This window comes from Lontra canadensis, unplaced genomic scaffold (genome assembly GCF_010015895.1).
Source record: "Lontra canadensis isolate GAN:19392208 unplaced genomic scaffold, GSC_riverotter_1.0 scaffold23, whole genome shotgun sequence".
Lineage (NCBI taxonomy): Eukaryota > Metazoa > Chordata > Mammalia > Carnivora > Mustelidae > Lontra > Lontra canadensis.
In genome coordinates, this window is record NW_022631017.1 from 23695991 (window position 1) to 23708571 (window position 12581).

Genomic DNA, 12581 nt, shown 5'->3' on the forward strand with positions numbered 1-12581 from the left:
CCAGAGAGCCACCTGGCTTCTCCCTATCTCTTTCTTTGTATATTGCCTAATAGCTTGCCTGAGGAGTACTTCACTGACACTTAGATATACAAAACCGGTAGTTTTTGAAGATGACCCTTGAGAATATCATATAAATGATTAGATCTGAAATTTAATTTTAGCAGGAAGCCATATAAGTCTGCAAATGCAAAAGCGAATGGCATCTAAGCAATGTTGTCTATTCACTAGTTAGATTTGCCCCATTAAATTCTAGTTTTAACATAAAGAAAGCAGAAAATGAAAGACACTAGTAATATCTAACCAAGAAAATTATGTGCAGATTTCAAGAGGCACAGTGAGTACTGCTTGAGCTAAAGCAAGAAAGTAACAGCTACATTGTTCAGAAGTAAATTAATGCATGCCTAATGGTAATGCATGCTGTCTAATATAAATACTCCAAAAAAAAAGGAAAAAGAAAAATAGAAGGAAAAAATACCTAGCTTAGTGAACTTGAATTTAAAAAAAGATGATCAAAGGTAAAAGAGATACACAAGGTACTGCTTAAGGCATCCGTTAGAAAGAAACACTGGAAAGATTGTAGAACTGAGGTAAGAGGATTTAAAAATAAGAAAATCAAAGAGAATGAACGAAGATTGTACAACATAGTAGGATAAATGAGAAGACATTTGTCAAATACTCAAAAGACAAGATAATAGTGAACAGGAGGGAATATGACTAAGGGATAGAATGGCAATTTAATAAGATGCAAGAAGAGCCAAACTGAATCAGACAGAGAGCACCTATCATGTAGTAGTTAGCATTCATCTGTAACATTATCAATAGCCTGTCCTGGGTGAAACTGATTGTCATGAATTTCACCATGATACCGCTATCTATCACCACTCTGCATCGGTGATAGTGCATTTGTCAAAGGCTTCCTTTATGGAGTCTCTCATGGGTGGTTTTGACAAGGGTGACTCTTCAATTTAATTACTGTGTAATAAGACATGACTTTTAAAAATGTCTGTATATGATGTTCTGCCATAGATTTTTAAATATGTTAATTTACTAAAGCCTTAAGGTGATACACTTCAAGTACTACCTGAGCTCAAGCAGCATCCCTCCTCCCATCCAGAATGCTCAACTTTTTCATGTATTTTCCTAGTCTTTCTGGATATTAGCATAATATAAGTTAGTGCTTGAAATGGACAAAATATAAAGCTGTGAGAAAATTTGTGTTTTGCCCCCAATTCCCTGTCTCTATGAGTTCAGAGGAGGCACTTACCCTCTCCATAACTACTCTTTTGTCAGTATAATAATAGGGATTATGCCCTCTGTGTATCTTTAAAGGCAGGAAGAGTAAATGAGACACAAGAGAATATTACAAGCCCTTCTGAACACACATATCAATCCAGGGTATGGTTGAGCCTGACATTATCACTCACCTTTTAGAGAGCTAATACCATGAGTCAATGTCTTTTTTTTGCCAGGAACCTCACATTTCCTCCGCTTCTGGAGCACCGCCGAGAGGGGCGGCTCTTCTTATCTCTGCAGGGGAAGGCTACATTCTCCCCCAGTAAGCACTGTGCTGGCCCTAAAGAGTTCTGCCTCATCCCAACCCCACCCCTGCCTGCACCCGCGTGCTCTTTGGTGTGTAACTGCAAGTTAGTCTCTAATGACCATGAGGCCAGTGACAAGAATGTAGTGTGGTTGGGACTGAGGGTCTCGTGCCTGGCTCTCCTCCTAAACAAGCTTCCCATTAGGCTTTGAAAAACACCCAGAAACTGCCCAGCCATCCACATTCACTGGCAAGCCTAGCACCTGGCAGAAGGCCAGTTTGCATGGTATTGGGAAGGCATAGAGATTTTTTTGTTTGTTTGTTTCCTCCAACAGATGTTGGAACTTCAAAGGGATTTGTAGATAATTCGATATACCAGCTAATCACTCAATATCTACTATGCCTGGCACTCTGAGGAATGAATGAATGAATAAATAAATAAATAAATAAGACCTAGCCTCAGCCCCAAGGACATTGATAGATAGACATGGCAAAACACTAAAGTAATTACTCAACATCGTCATGAATGGTGGTAATGATAGTTGTTTTTAAAAATCTAAGAAAGGGTCCTACCCAATGGCCAGCAGACCCAGTGTGGAGATGCCTGGTTGCACCAAGCAGGTTACCCTTCAGACCATCCAGCAACAGGACTGACATTGACCCCAGGGAGACAATGAAGTCACCAAAGAGAAGGTTGAGTCTGAAAAGGGAGAAAGATGTCTTTCCTATAGTAGGTCAAAAATTAATTTATTCTGGCAGAGTCCTCCATGATGATACTGGTCTACAAGAATATCAAATTGATGAAGAAACCTGGAGGTGCTTATGGTGGCAGCACCTAAAGCTGTCACAGCACCAGTACCAGCTACAACCCAGCCATCACATCCTGCCATGGCACCACTGTTAGCGCCTCCCTGGTGTAGGCTGTTGCTTGGGGCCCCACCCATGCCCCTGCTTCAGCTCCTTCTCCCACACCTGCACCTCTCAGGACAGTGAAACAAAAAAACCCTGCAGAAAAGCCAGCAGAAGCACCAATGGCTATAAGCCCACCATCAACAGAGGGTACATCAGGAGAGTCTTCTTGGCCAAACTGTTTGAAGACACAACAGGTGTGTGTGTGTCACAGGGCAGTCTTGTAAGAACATGGTAACCAAGATCATGTCCATGGGTCATGAAAGCCAGCAAATTATTGCAGCCCTGAGAGCCTGTTCTAACTACCCTGACAGAATAGTGGGGCCTCTTTCTATGGGAATTCTGGAGATAAAGTCAGATTGTGGTTGATTCCCTCCTCAGCAGCTAGCACGGGGGCTGGCTCCTCAGTCTTCAGTGGCTGCAGCTGCAGCGACCCTACAACAAGTTCTGGAGAAGACCATTTGAATTCCTATGGATCAGCCTCAGTTTCAACAGATGAGACAAATGACTCAACAGAATCCTTCCCTGCCTCTAGCATTGTGGCAAGACGCCAAGAACATTCTCAACTCCTGCAGCAAATTAGCCAAACCCAGGAACATTTGATTCTGGTGTTAAATGAACCAGGTTAAGAAGTAGGTGGGTCAAGGAGCTGAGGGAGCCAGATGGGGGGCGACAGTAGTCGAGTTACAGTAGGTGGAAGTGAGTCTGTGAGCTACACTCAATGAGCACCTCCAGACTAAGAAGCCACAGAAAGTTTAAAGGCACTAGGATTTCCTGAAGGACTTGTGCTACGAACATAGTTTGCTTCTGAGAAGAATGAGAACTTGGCTATCAATTTTCTTCTACACCAAAACTTTGATGAAGCTGGAAAGGGACTTTTTTTTTCTGTGATGTTTCACAGCAGGTCACCACACTGCATTTACTGGTTGTCTCCGATGACTTGGGCTCCTATGCATGATAGCTGGTATAAGGTAGGAGATGGTTGGGGGTGGGGATACAAGGCAGGGGTAAATACGTACACATCTGCTGCAGTTAGCAGATGCCACAGATCTGTACGTTGTGTAAAATTCATACAAATCAAAAATCAGATTTTGCAGGTCTCTATTCTATAAAATGTGAGGAAACTTTTCCTAGGTTTCACATTTTTTTTTTTTAGTGTATCGAATCCAAAAATTTAGTGTAACACCCTGCTTCACATTTCTTTGACTAAACATTAATTTCAGAATGTTATGTTGGGTGCCTGGGTTGCTCAGTAAGTGTCAGACTCTAGGTCTTAGCTGAGATCATGATCTTGTGGGTCGTGAGATCAAGCTTTGCATCTGGCTCCCCAATGGGCAGGGAGTCTGCTTGAGGTTCTCTTCCCCTGCTCATGTTCTCTCTCTCTCTCTCTCTCTCTTTCTCTCTCTCTCCAATAAATCTTAAAAAGAAAAAAAAATCTTTGCTACCTAGAATCTATAATCTCTATTTTGGAGCAACACTGGATAACAGCTTTGTGAAATTAAAAAAAAAAAAAAACTGTTGGAGCTACTATAAACAGAAATGCCAAATTATTGATAGTTCCTGCTGCTTCAAATATGTATAAAACTAATATGTAAGAAAGCCTATTCTTTCAAGTTAAATGCCTGGGGCGGGGGGAGAAAAGGGGAACATCTTAAAATGAAAATACTGCTATTTGAAATTTTTTTGATCATTGAATTTGAGACCCTTCTAACATGATTGGAGGAACTACAAAAACAGAGCTATCTTCCTGTTGACATTTTTGTTTTGTTTTGTTTTTTAGTTCGTTTTGGGGGAAAAAATTGGTAGGCGTTTAATTACTGTTTGCTTCATCGTTGTGATGCAGTGAAAGTTTTAAAATCCCCATTGCGTGTTTGCTTTGGAAGTATCCTTTTGTGAGATTTAGGACTTTGGGGCCAACAGAGAGATGCAGCATTCACGCTCTTTCCCTTCCCTCCATGGAAATGTGTTTATCAACAAGTCACAAGTTCAAACTCCTGCCTTTCTTTAAAGCCAGAAAATGCTAATTCAGTTCAGGATTAATGCAAATGTTTCGGAACTGGGTTTCTGATGTTTGTAAATATTTTTCCTCATTAGATAAGAATGTGTGACCATTGATGTCATTAGGATGATACTACTTTCAAAAAGAGAAGGAAGGCAGAAGTATAATACAGAATCTTTTATTGCATTGGAAAGACTGGTGAAGTCTTTTGGAAGAATTGGAAGATGCAGCTGGGAAAGTTCTTTGAAAGATATATAATCACGATTTCTCATGGCATATTAAAAGAAAAATTTTAATAAGAAAGAAAGAAAAGAAAAGGGAAAAAATATAATAAATCATAAGCCAAAATAATCAAGGATGGCTTCACTGAGAAGGTTGAGTTGGAACTGACTCTTGAAGGCTGGATTAATTTTGGTTAATTGGAGAGGAGTTAAGGCACAACATTATAAACAGGGAGTGTTCATAGAAAGGCAGGCAATAAGAATGGTAATAAGAGAGACTGGGTGGCCCAGTTGGTTAAGTGTCTCCTTTCAGCTCAGGATCCCAGGATCCTGGGATTCTGTCCCACATCAGGTTCCTTGCTCTGCTTCTCCTCTCAGCCTGCTTCTCCTCTGCCTGCTGCTCCTTCTGCTCCTCTCCTTCTCAGCCTGTTTCTCCTCTGCCTGCTGCTCTCCCTGCTTATACCCTCTCACTCTTTCTCCGGCAGATAAATAAATAAATAAAATCTTAAAAAAGAGAGAGAATGGTAATAAGGTTGGCGAGATTCGTTAGGTAATTGCTTAATCACTTATTGAACATTCATTGAATATTTTCTCTCAGGCATCACACTAGGACACTAGGAGCTGGATATAAAGGGATGAGCAAAACAGATGAAGTTCCTGCTCTCCTACAGATTACCCTTTAGTGAGGGAGGTAACCAATAAATAAGGGAGTCCTAAGTAATTCTAAAATGCATGGGGCTATGACGAAAATGTTCTGTGTAAAGTCTGGAATCCTGGCTAGGTGCCCTAGAAATGACCACAGCTAGAAGGGACACTGAAGCTGAAAGATGACAGAAGACAAGGAACCAGCCATTGAAAGGACAGAGGAGAAGTTGATTCCAGGTAAAGACAGCAGGATCCGAGCCTAAGAAAGGAAGAGTTTGGCATATTTTTACAAAGTAAACAGAAGCCGAGGAGGTTGATTACGTAGTGTCTTCATGATAACTCTTCTAACTTGTTTCTTACCATGAATCATTTAGAATTCTTGATGTCTTACTATTGGAGTGTTCCTATAATCAGTACCAAGTTTATTAATGATGACTCTTATATATTATTGTATAAATTAATTAAGAAAGAAGAATTAAAGGCATGACCAGTTCATGATCATCCAGAATTTAAAAGAGGCAGTGCCTCAATATACATTTATTTTAAAAAATTAAATGCTTTTGGCTATGCATCAGAATTTGTAGCCTTTGTCATGTGAATATGTAAGTTATGATCTTTTAGTAGTATAAGATATTGATAAAGCAAGGAATAAATTTTAAGTTTAAATTATAATGCACACCATGTGTGGCAATACAGTGCTGGTAATATGTTAATAATTAAGATAATAAAAATGACCATAATGTAGATCAAATCCCTTAGTGTAGTCTGTGATATGTGAAAATAGGAGTGATCTTGTAAAGTACAGTCAATTCAGTCTAGATAAACCTCTATAATAGCTTAGAAGGCCAATATCTTAAGCAGCTGACTTTAGTAATTTTAAAATAACATTTAAAAAGTTGTAGGTATGTGTATATGCATGTGGAGTGTATATTTAAAAAGTTACTTGACCAATTGGTTAGCACCCTCCAAATAATTTCGGATATTTACTGCAGACTCTTAAGAGAGATTTTTAAAATTTCCCGTGGATCTTACCCTTTCATCTTTTTATTTGTGATGGTAACACTCACAGGTTGAGAAACTAGTTGATGATGGTTGGACTTTATAGTCTACCTTTCATGTAAAAACTTGAAAGTGGTCAGGAACTAAACCTCTTACTGCCCCCTAGGAAATCAGAAAAGGCAGTATAATTTCTATAGCATCTCTTACGATGTTCTGTGTTGGCCAGACATTTAGTTCTATTTTAATTTCTATCTAAAATCCACTTATGTGTAAGAAAAAAATTTAGAATCTCTGGGCATGTCTAGAAGGCAAACACTCTGTATGGGATTATAGAGAATTAATACTCTGCCAATTTGGACTTTTCTCAAATTATTTTAAAGCAGTTTGTAATTCTTTGATCCATTATATATAGTTAGATTATCCCTATCTTTTTAGTAAAAAAAAAAAAAAAAGTCCTATTAGCATATGCACATGCATCGAGAGAGAAACTGTACACCTACTTCAAGGTGCTCTAAACCTTCTATCTTTTAAGAAACTGAATGTTACATATGCCCCTTTTATTTAACTAAATATAGCATATCTTAACTATAAACACGTTAAATGGATTCCTTTGTGTTACGTGGCATCTTCAATGTGAAGGAAGGTGCAAATGTGTGGGTATATACTTTGGGAGGTGAAGCTAAATTTGCGGAGTTGTTTCACTTTGTTGACCATGATGTGTGGTACCGTGATTAACGGCCGTCTTTTCCGGTGATGATGTATGGGAAGAGTTAGCCTTTATTCTTCTTTAACGTTTTCCTGGCATCCTTAGAGTGTTATAAAATAAGCATTTACTACTTAGTAGCTAAGCGTTTCTCCTCTTTGTTTCTTTAATTAACGTATTGATCTAGACTGCATCTATAGGATCAAGCTTATTGAGACAGACTGCCTGGGCCTCCTCCAGAGATCATTGCTACGCTCCACACTTTTTCAGTAAATAAAATATGGACAAAACTGCAACACGTGGAGGCTAAAAAATCCATTAAAGACGTTTGGCAACTCTACCTCAAAGATACTTCAAAAATAATTGTGTTTTATCGCTTCTTCTGTGTCATTGCATAGAGCAAGGGTTCTAAAAAGACCCAATACAGCTCTCTGATTTCCATTTAATGGAAGAAGTAATAAAGTTTAATTGTATACTTGAGCACAGGGTGTCATTTCCAGTATATCTGATCAATAATTCATCGATTGCCTTTGGCTCAGAGTTATATTTGAAGGAAAATGTAGCTAGTGGGAGCTTATCTCGCTGCAGCTTCATCATCTCAATTAATTATGCTTTTCCTGAATTTGGATCATTAGGCTACCAAAGTGACAGCAGATGGCGAGCAAACTGGACAGGATGCTGAGAGGACCAACAAGCGAGCAGACTCCTTAGGAGAATTCATTAAGGAGCTTGCCCAGGATGCAGAAGGTATTAGAATCCTTTAATTTAATCATTATGTCTCACACCAGAAAAATAGAAAAAGGGATTACACAGGACTGGAATTTCTCTAGTAAGAAATGCCATTTCTCAATCTGAGGGTCAGGTTTTGAAAAATACTTTGGTTGGGATTGTCAAGGACATGATCTGCAGAGCATCTATAATCTACAGTGTTAAATAAGGGACAACAGGCAGTGAGTTAGTCATCATGAGGCCAGGGTCATGGTGAATTGAATGCAGTCCCTTGGGAATGACTTAATTTTTTAGCAATGGCTATTATGAATAGATAATCAATATACTTGTGCTTTGCTGTTGTTTGTATTCAAAACTACTGGAAAGATTAATTTTTTAAAAAGCTAATTTTATCATTTTACTCAGTATATTAAAGCAGCACTTTAGTTTCTCAAAATGGCTTTTAAAATACTTGGTTTCAATGAACATCTGTTGCTTAGAGTCTGGACTTGCTATATTACCAGAAGCTTCACTGCATTTAGTCCATAATTCCAAAATGAACTAGTGCTTGGCATCTACCGATATGATGGAGGATCAAAGTAGAAGCCATCTGGGGGCTAAGCCCTAGATTAAGAACTCTTAAAGAATATATTTAAAAAAAAAACCTCTAAATCATAAGTTTCTATTATTAAACAGTAAACAAACATGCAGGTTTAAAAAGTAGGAAAAATGCTTTGGACTTTTTCTTTTAAAAATATTTTGATTACTCTATAGTGTTAAGTGTTCTAGATATTTTGCTTGGAAATATAACCAAATAAATCAGGATGTGAGATAACCTTCAAGGCAGATCCTGACAGGTAATTCTTAGGAATCACTAGCCAGGAAGAGAGAGAAACTCCCAAAGTTTCCCCACTGCAGGAAGCAACATAGTTTTAATCTGAGGCGAAACATATCAGGATCTGAAACAGAAGTTACACCTACTACAAAATTCTTAATTAACTCATAATGGTTTATCCTCTGCTATATGGAGTTTTTTGTACTTTCTCCAGTTTTATTTCCCATTAATGTGACTTGAAATGTTCTCCACACAGCCCTCACAGAAAATCCCATTGCGGGTAAAACAATTTCTGCCTGGATCTGTGAAGGCAGTGGTCAAAACCCAAGTAATTTCCCTTTTCCTTCTACCTCAATCTCAAGCACTCAATACTTATAGCCTCAGTACTTATAGCCAATCCTGGAAACTTATTTTGAAATTATTTCAATCAAATATCCATGCTTGGGGGAGGAGTCAAGATGGCAGAGAAGTAGCAGGCTGAGATGACATCAAGTAGCAGGAGATCAGCTAGATAGCTTATCAATCCATCGCAAACATCTACAAATCGAACAGGAGACCGAAGAGAAGAACAGCAGCAATTCTAGAAACAGAAAATCAACCACTTTCTGAAAGGTAGGACCAGCAGAGACGTGAATCCAAAGCGACGGAAGACAGACCGCGGTGGGAGGGTCCAGCTCCCGGCAAGCGGCAGAGCAACGGAGCACAAAATCAGGACTTTTAAAAGTCTGCTCCATTGAGGGACATCGCTCCAGAGGCTAAACTAGGGTGAAGCCCACGCGTGGTCTGCGTGGCCCCAGGTCCCACAGGGCCACAGAAGGATCAGGGGTGTCTGAGTGTTGCAGAGCTTACAGGTATTAGAATGGGGAAGTCGGCTACAGAGATGGAGCCGAGGAGTGAGCTCTCAACTGGGGGTTACCTTGAACAGGTCACAGGCTAGGTGAGCTCAGAGCGCAGCCGGAGGCCAGGTACATGGGAGTGATTGAGTGCTTGTTTCTGAGGGCACACTGAGGAGTGGGGCCCCAAGCTCTCAGCTTCTCTGGGCCAGGGATTGGGAGGCCGCCATTTTCATTCCTGTCCTCCAGAATCTACAGAAAGTGTTCAGGGAACAAAAACTACAGAAAGCAAACCCGAGCAGATTACTTAGCCCGGCCCCTGGTAAGGGTGGTGCAATTCCGCCTGGGGCAAAGACACTTGAGAATCACTACAACAGGACCCTCCCCCAGAAGATCAATAAGAAATTCAGCCAAGACCAAGTTCATGTACCAAGGAGAATAGCAGAATCCCAGAGGAGGAGAAAGCAAAGCATGGAGTTCATGGCTTTCTCCCCATGATTCCTTAGTCTTGCAGTTAATTTAATTTTTTTTAATTTAATTTATTTTTCTTCTTCTAAATATTTTTTTAACTTTTACCCTTTCCTCTTTTAACATTTTTTAATTAGTTTATCTTAACAATAACTTTCATTAAAACAAATACTAATAATCTTTTTTGAACCTTCATTATTATAATCATATTTTATCCTTTATTGTATCTAACTTTATTTTTTGTATACACATGGGGTATTTTCTTCTAAAAAAATTTGGGGTACAACGTCTTCTAATAGATCAAAATATGCCCTAAATCTAGCTCCAGTCTTGTTCTAGTCTCCAGCCTGAGCAAAATCTCTCCACGTTCTTTTTCTGTATTCTCCCAACCAACTTAACTTTATCAACTCCTTTTTTTTAGAAATTAAAAAAATTTTTTTTTTCATCTTTATAGGCATATTCCATCCCTTCATTGTGTTTACCCTTATATATATTTTTCATTCTTTAAAATTTTGGGAGGTAGTTTCTTCTAAGAGACCAAAATACTCCCAAAATTAAATGGGTGACCCTGTTCTAGTCACCAATCTAATATATATATATATATATTTTTTTTTAATTTGTTTTCTTTTTTTTATTAATTTTTTTTTTCTGAACTTCTTTTTATCCCCTTTCTCTGCCCCATGATTTGGGGTCTCTTCTGATTTGGCCAAAGTGCATTTTCCTAGGGACTTTGCCACCGTTTTAGTATTTTATTTGCTCCTTCATATATTCTTATTTGGACAAAAGGACAAGGTGGAAAAACTCAACACAAAAAAAAAAAAAAAAAGAACAAGAGGCAATACCGAAGGCTAAGGACCTAATCAATACAGACATTGGTAATATGTCAGATCTAGAGTTCAGAATGACGATTCACAAAGTTCTAGCCGGGCTCGAAAAGGACATGGAAGATATTAGAGAAACCCTCTCTGGAGAGATAAAAGACCTTTCTGGAGAAATAAAAGAACTAAAATCTAACCAAGTTGAAATTTAAAAAAAGCTATTAATGAGGTGCAATAAAAAATGGAGGCTCTTACTGCTAGGATAAATGAGGCAGAAGAATGAATTAGTGATACAGAAGACCAAATGGCAGAGAATAAAGAAGTTGAGCAAAAGAGAGATAAATACTGGACCACGAGGGGAGAATTCGAGAGATAAGTGACACCATAAGAGGAAACATTAGAATACTTGGGATTCCAGAAGAAGAAGAAAGAGAGAGGGGAGCAGAAGGTATATTGGAGAGAATTATTGGAGAGAATTTCCCTAATATGGCAAAGGGAACAAGCATCAAAATCCAGGAGGTGCAGAGAACCCCCCTCAAAATCAATAAGAATAGGACCACACCACGTCACCTAATAGTAAAATTTACAAGTCTTAGTGACAAAGAGAAAATCCTGAAAGCAGCCTGGGAAAAAAGTCTGTAACATACAATGGTAAAAATATTAGATTGGCAGCAGACTTATCCATAGAGACCTGGCAATCCAGAAAGAACTGGCATGATATATTCAGAGCACTAAACGAGAAAAACATGCAGCCAGGAATACTATATCCAGCTAGGCTATCATTGAAAATAGAAGGAGAGATTAAAAGCTTCCAGGACAAACAAAAACTGAAAGAATTTGCAAACACCAAACCAGATCTACAGGAAATATTGAAAGGGGTCCTCTAAGCAAAGAGAGACCCTAAAATAGTAGATCAGAAAGGAACAGACAATATACAGTAACAGTCACCTTACAGGCAATACAATGGAACTAAACTCCTATCTCTCAATAGTTACCCTGAATGTTAACAGGATAAATGCCCCAATCAAAAGACACAGGGTATCAGAATGGATAAAAAAACAAAACCCATCAATATGCTGCCTACAAGAAACTCATTTTAGGCCCGAAGACACCTCCAGATTTAAAATGAGGGGGTGGAAAACAATTTACCACGCCAATGGACATCAGAAGAAGGCTGGGGTGGCAATCCTTATATCAGATCAATTAGACTTTAAGCCAAAGACTATAAGAAGAGATTAGGAAGGACACTATATCATACTCAAAGGGTCTGTACAACAAGAAGATCTAACAATTTTAAATATCTATGCCCCTAACATAGGAGCAGCCAACTATATAAACCAATTAAAAACAAAATCAAAGAAACACATCAACAATAATACAATAATAGTAGAGGACTTTAACACTCCCCTCACTGAAATGGACAGATCAAGCAAAAGATCAACAAGGAAATAAAGGCCTTAAATGACACACTGGACCAGATGGACATCACAGATATATTCAGAACATTTCATCCCAAAGCAACAGAATACACATTCTTCTCAAGTGCACATGGAACATTCTCCAGAATAGATCACATCCTGGGTCACAAATCAGGTCTCAACTGGTATCAAAAGATTGGGATCATTCCCTGCATATTTTCAGACGACAATGCTCTGAAGCTAGAACTCAATCACAAGAGGAAATTTGGAAAGAACCCAAATACGTGGAGACTAAAGAGCATCCATCTGAAGAATGAATGGGTCAACCAAAAAATTAAGGAAGAATTGAAAAAATTCATGGAAACAAATGATAATGAAAACACAACTGTTCAAAATCTGTGGGACACAACAAAGGCAGTCCTGAGAGGAAAATATATAGTGGTACAAGCCTTTCTCAAGAAACAAGAGAAGTCTCAAATACACAACCT

The 12581-nt window shown here is 38.7% G+C and overlaps 1 protein-coding gene across 5 annotated transcripts in view; it reads left to right on the forward strand.

Moving 5' to 3' along the window:
* The window catches only part of LAMA2 (laminin subunit alpha 2), a 634066-nt gene that overhangs the window by 488733 nt on the left and 132752 nt on the right, over positions 1-12581 (forward strand). For all 5 annotated transcript variants that reach the window (XM_032862519.1, XM_032862522.1, XM_032862520.1 and 2 more), the window contains one exon: positions 7649-7760. In XM_032862519.1, coding sequence (XP_032718410.1) covers positions 7649-7760 — 112 coding nt within the window. The remainder of the gene's footprint in view (positions 1-7648; positions 7761-12581) is intronic.